This window comes from Echinops telfairi, unplaced genomic scaffold (assembly GCF_000313985.2).
Source record: "Echinops telfairi isolate 266 unplaced genomic scaffold, ASM31398v2 ScPeMD7_9;HRSCAF=40, whole genome shotgun sequence".
Taxonomy (NCBI): Eukaryota; Metazoa; Chordata; class Mammalia; order Afrosoricida; family Tenrecidae; genus Echinops; species Echinops telfairi.
Genome location: NW_022103906.1, coordinates 70142722 through 70148657, shown reverse-complemented (window position 1 = coordinate 70148657; position 5936 = coordinate 70142722). Strand labels below are relative to the sequence as shown.

At 40.0% G+C, this 5936-nt stretch overlaps 1 protein-coding gene across 2 annotated transcripts in view; it reads left to right on the top strand.

The window, feature by feature from the left end:
• The window catches only part of SAP30 (Sin3A associated protein 30), a 45263-nt gene extending 40165 nt beyond the window's left edge, over window positions 1–5098 (top strand). For both annotated transcript variants that reach the window (XM_045286607.1, XM_045286606.1), the window contains 3 exons: window positions 1818–1943; window positions 2924–3022; window positions 4831–5098. In XM_045286607.1, coding sequence (XP_045142542.1) covers window positions 1818–1943; window positions 2924–3022; window positions 4831–4953 — 348 coding nt within the window. In that variant the 3' untranslated portion in view covers window positions 4954–5098. The remainder of the gene's footprint in view (window positions 1–1817; window positions 1944–2923; window positions 3023–4830) is intronic.
• The last annotated feature ends 838 nt before the right edge of the window (window positions 5099–5936 follow it).

Genomic DNA, 5936 nt, shown 5'->3' with positions numbered 1-5936 from the left:
GGCCGTGCCCCGAGCTGGGGTGCTGGGCCGGGGATGCCCGCCCCTCCCCTCCCCTCCCCCTTCGCGAGCTTGCCACCAGTGCGGACCGGTTGTGGGATCCGTGGCCGGAAGCAGCTCTCCAGGTCCCAGCAACTCCGACGGTCACCCCAACACGCGTACAGGCAGATCCACCCCGAGCCGCGCGCGCGCGCTGCCCCGCCCCGGCCTTCCGCGCGCCTCTCCCGCGCGCGCCCGGGCGGCCCCTGCCCCCTGCCTCCTCCGCCTCCTCCGGGAACCAGACAAAGGGGATCGCCGCCCGGGGGGCCGCGGGCACGTTTCCTGCAGCCCCGCAGCCCCCGCGGACCGAGGCGCCTTTGTTTTGCTGCCGGAGCCGGTGTTTGGCCCCAGGGACCAGCTCCTCCCGTCGCGGGCCGGAGGAGTCTTGGCTGGACTTTGCGCCCCCGGGCCCGACGCCCCGAGCCGTTCCCGGGCGCGGAGTCGAGCTCGCGAGCGGAGGGAAGCCGCAGCCCGCCCGGGCCCGCAGCCGGGTGGGGAGCGCTGGCCGCGGCGCCCGAGCGTGCGTGCTGCACGGAGCCCTCGCGGCGCGGCCAGCGGGATGTCGCGTTCCGTCCTTGGGGGGCGTCTGCCCCCAGGACGGGCCGGGACGCGCAGCGAGGCCACCAGGGCCACCCTGCGAGCCCCGGCGCCGCGGTGTAAGACTAGCAAGAGGCCAGAACCTGGCGCGCGCCCTCGACGTCGTTTTCGGTTGCAGTTAGCCCCCAGAAAAGCTCCCAAAGTCCAAGAGCTCCGTCCCCCCGTTCTTAGGAAAAGGCAGGAGCGGGCGAAGTTCGAGGGCTGCCTGTAATGCAAGTTTTTGAAAAGTTAATATGCGACGCTTTCCGCCTGCTGAAAGCACTCTGCAGGCTTGCTCCCCGAAGGATCCTCGGGTGACTAGCTTGAGATTGCTTTGATTGGAAACACGGCCTGGGGATAGTACGGTTTCATTTCAAACGCAGAAGAAAAGTTTGAAATTTAAATAGGGTTAGAATATAACATTGAGAGCACATTTGTACGATGGGTGTCACTTTTGTACCCGAGGTGTAATGTACCTTAAGTTGAGACGAAAAATCCGAACGCATACATTATACGACTACTGAAACGTGCACTTACTTAACCAGAGAAAATCCTGCGAAATAGATAAAGTTGTGAGCATCTTCTTCCGCTTTAGCAGTTAAGAATTCAGGAAGGAACTAATTAATTCCGTCCGCCCTCGCTGCAATTTTGTTAATAAAACAGTGGATTGCAATCTCTTATTTCTTTGGCGCCCCTCCCCTTCCATCCTGTTAACAGCACTCCTGGTAGACCTAACTTTCCACACAGTGGAGGTATTAGAACCACACTTCCGAAACCTTAAGGATTGGGGGGGCGGGGTGGAGGTTAACATTCTATCATTAGTAATATGCATGACATACGATGGGGGAGCCTATAATTTGCTGATGTTATCCTCACATGTTCACCTACAGATAGATGTTCAGAGATTGGATTTATAAGAAGACTGATAATAAAAGGCAATAATGATGAAAATTTTCTTTTGAATATTTGACTTTTATCAAACTCAGTGTAGGACAGTTATTGGAATGGAACCTTTTCCTAAGTCCAAGTTTGTCAAACTTGTGTGTTTTGACAAAATGAAGGAACGACTTAAAGACTCATTGTCATAACCGCTTGTTTTTGACTGTTATTTTTAATAATTTATTGAGGTTTCTTCGTTTAATTAATATTCAGACATAGTATTTGACTGTAATCTTAAGCAGTGTGTGAAATATTTTCTGTTACAGGCAAGACATCTTTACATTTGTGATTATCATAAAAACTTAATTCAGAGTGTTCGAAACAGGAGAAAGAGAAAGGGAAGTGATGATGATGGAGGTGATTCACCTGTTCAAGATATTGATACTCCAGAGGTAGGTGGAAGTTTGGGGTTTTTTTGGTAGATGCAAGTTTTTGTATGTAGTCAGGTTTTCAAAGTTTAATAATAAAAATTTATCATCAATCTTTTAAATGTTGAAAACATTTGGAAAATATGAAAATGAAAGCCAAATTAAACATGTCAATTAACATGTAGTTATCCAATTTGACTTGTTACATTTTCATTTGACAATTCGTAAAGCTCTATTATTTTATAATCCCCCCCCCCCGTGTTTATTGTTTATTTTTACATTTTTAACAGTTCTATTTGCATAAACTTTGCCTATCAGATAATTCAGTAGTTCAGTCATATTAAAACGAGTTGTACCATCATCACCACAATCAATTTTAGAACATTTTCTTCTTTCTTGTGCTCATTGTTCTTAGCTCCCTACCCCCCCCCCCCCCCACCAACTTCTCCAATAAACTGTTAATCTAGTTACTGTCTCTACTGATTTACCTATCCTGGATTGCATGTACAGAAAACATAGATAAAAACAAACGACTGGCAATAATATAGCATAACAGAAAAACCTCAATAGAAAAGAAAGACAACGTTAAAAACTAAAACAAATTTAAAATCCGTCAGAAGGGGGATCAAATGACAAGCTATTAAATTCTTACCTAACTGCATCTGCAGTGATATATTTTCCAGTGCACTGTGCACGATAGTGAGGCCCTTCACGTCCCTGGTCGGGGTCAGCGGGGATTCACTGGTGGCTTCATCCAGGTGTGCTCCCCTTCGTGTTGTTTTTTAGACTGAACAACTTTAAAATGGGTCAGAAGGGATTCCTCCACTTTTTAATACTTTTAGCCCTAAAAGAAATGTTTACTGCATTCACAATTTTAATTATATAAGACCTTTTTTATGATACTACATTTTTATTATGCTGAAATGAAAATGTTTGTAATTGTACATACTGATAAGTTTTCAACAATTTGTAAGAATTAATTCACACATGTTAATTCTTCCTAGGTTGATTTATACCAATTACAAGTAAATACACTGAGGAGATACAAAAGGCACTTCAAGCTACCAACCCGACCGGGACTTAATAAAGCACAACTTGTTGAAGTATGTATGAGTTTTAAACTATTTAAACTTTAAATGAGCCTATAGGCAAAAGCAATGGGTTATTATATACTGATGAAATTATTAACAGTATATATAACAATACATTTCAGTCAGAGAGGTGAAAGTAAAGTATCTATTATGGCAGACTTATCTATTAATGTTGGTGTGCCATGCAGAAAATTCCTTTGTATAGTAACTACTTGATGGTGTGTGATTTTCTTTCCTTTTTCTAAAGCTGACATCTGGAAACAGTGCAGTTTTCTCTCCTTATTCTAGAAATATATTAGTCTAAAAATGTCATTCACTCAGTACACATTTATGGAGCACTTAATCAAGACATAGTAAAAAATAATAAATTTTAAAAATACTTAATGTACTTAGTATATTTATTATTTGAACTTTCTGGTAGAATAGATGACCTCCTTTATAAATATTGTTCCCATAACTTTCTGATTTCACTATTTTAGTATTGATCTTTTTTCTGTTAGTTTTTATGTGGAGAATAGAATTGTTCCTTAGGATTTCCTTCCCTAGGCAAGAGAAAATCTAATTTTTCCTTACATTTGTTATAGAACTAGTCTTTGGAGTCTATAGTACCTTAAAAACAGAAGCACATATATTGTCTACCATGTTGAAACCATATCAATACTAATCGAATGGCTAATTGCACTTTTGATGTGGGACAAATAAAACGGAAGAAGTGATAGTATTTCATGTTATATTTCCATCAGTCAGCGTGATGAGTTGACAGGGACTGGCTCCCTGGTTTGAACAGCAGTGATGGTGAGGATGCTTAGGAGCGGAGCGGGCAGTAGTGCTTCCTTCTGCTGACTGAGCTGCCTGCGGAGTGACAACTAGATGGCACCTAACAGTGAAAACTGTCTCGAGCTTTCTCTGTGTTTAAATGTATAAATAAACCTGGAAATTTTGATAGTCCAACCACCTAGAAACAGCTATAATATGTCTACAGCTAGTCTTTTTAAAAAATGAGAAAAATAGCCATAATTCAAATAACTTTGAATGCCATCGTTTGCTTAGTCAAAAATGCAGATTTATAAAAGTGCTCCCAGGGTTAGTTGACTGCCTTTCTAAGTCTCTTACTTGTGGTGTCGATGGACTGTTTCTTTAAGAAGCTTTACCTTTACCTAGAATCTGGATGTGCACGTTGGCACCCCAGTTTAGTCGAATGTACTTCTAGGGGTGGCTGTAGTCCACATCTGAAATAAGCACAGCAGAGAGGCGGTGAAGCAGATAAGCACCTTTCAGTGTTCTTCTCTTTACCGCTTCTCAATTCCTATTCATAATTTTTACTTGGAAATTTTTTTCAGAAACTCTTAAAAGTACTGTCAGTGAATGAATATAAATTGTGATGGATATATGTACAAGATATCTCATGGCCTGTTTCTCTTATACCAAGAATATTTTCAACTTCATATTTATCTTATATGGCTCGGACCTAAGCCATTATTGCACAGTGCAGATGTTTTATTTCACTGACATTTAAGTTTGAAAGTAAAAACATTTACTTCCTAATCTAAATTGAAATGATAAAATTTTAAATAAATAAAAAATGTGCTAATCAATGTATATTTGAGTGAGTTGAAGCTTCCTTTGAAATCACACTATTTCTTGTTCATAATATCTTACTCTATTTTCCATTCTGCTGCTGTTTTGTTAACCACAGTACTTTCTTCAAAGGATACAGTTCTTATTACATAGCATTTTATTTGAATGAAACTCTATTTTTAACCTAGCTTAAAACCTATCAATACCTATAATTTAATTTCCTCGCATTCCCCACCTTTTAGATAGTTGGTTGCCACTTTAGGTCGATTCCAGTGAATGAAAAGGACACCCTAACCTACTTCATCTACTCCGTGAAGAACGACAAGCACAAAGCAGATCTCAAGGTTGACAGTGGGGTGCACTAGGAGAGACGGAATTGAGACTACGAGTTGGATGTTCGGATGCTGAGACTGCTCACTGTTTTTCACATGTAGAAATGTTTCTTGTGTATTTTTCCTACAGAGGTGTTTCTTTGTTTTATTTTCCTTGCTTCTGACTAATAATTAGCTGGAAACTAAATAAATAAAAAGTTATTGCTATTATAGTTGTTTCAGTGTATTTATTTTATGGAATGGTGTTTTTTTTAAACTGAATTTTAGAGACTAGTATTAATTGCAATTAAATTTTAAATGCTCTTTATTTTGTGACGCCCTCCCCCTACCTCCCCCCTTTTTAAAATTCTGAATAATTAACAGGTTAAAAGCTTCTTGGCCTTTTGGCTAAGATCAGGTGTAAAAGAATAAATCAATATGGCACATTTACTTTCTTTGGCGACAATCTGAGTTGGGATTTAGGATATCCTACATAGCATTATTTTTTCAATTGTGTTATAGAGCTACTAGATGTGAACAATCAATTTCCACTGGGATACAATTTCTCAATTTCTTTCTAAAATTCTTATTACTTGATGAAGCATCAGAAACAACAAATAGTTTTATTTAGATGCCCACCTCCTTACAAAGAAGACAATGTACCAGCAAAGGTAAACAATACTTGTTTACCATAAAAGTTGTAGTAAGCATAGAATTGAACAGTTGTTTAAGATTTGTCATCTGAAAATATACATATATATGGCATTAATCTAGAACGTACTTCTTTAATGCCTCTAAAAAATAAGTTGGAGAGATCTAAGCTACAAAATTTTCATACTAATTTTTGCCACTCTTGATTTATATTTGCTTTTAATGTTTCATTCTGTCAGTTTTATAGTAAAACATTTTTTAACTATTCCCTTTTCTGAGTTTATATTGATTAGCCAAATTCTTACAGTCACATTTGTAGTTTGTAACATAAAAAACAAACCCGATTCCTTGAACTGAGATACTGAGATTTTTAGGCTTGAAATAGA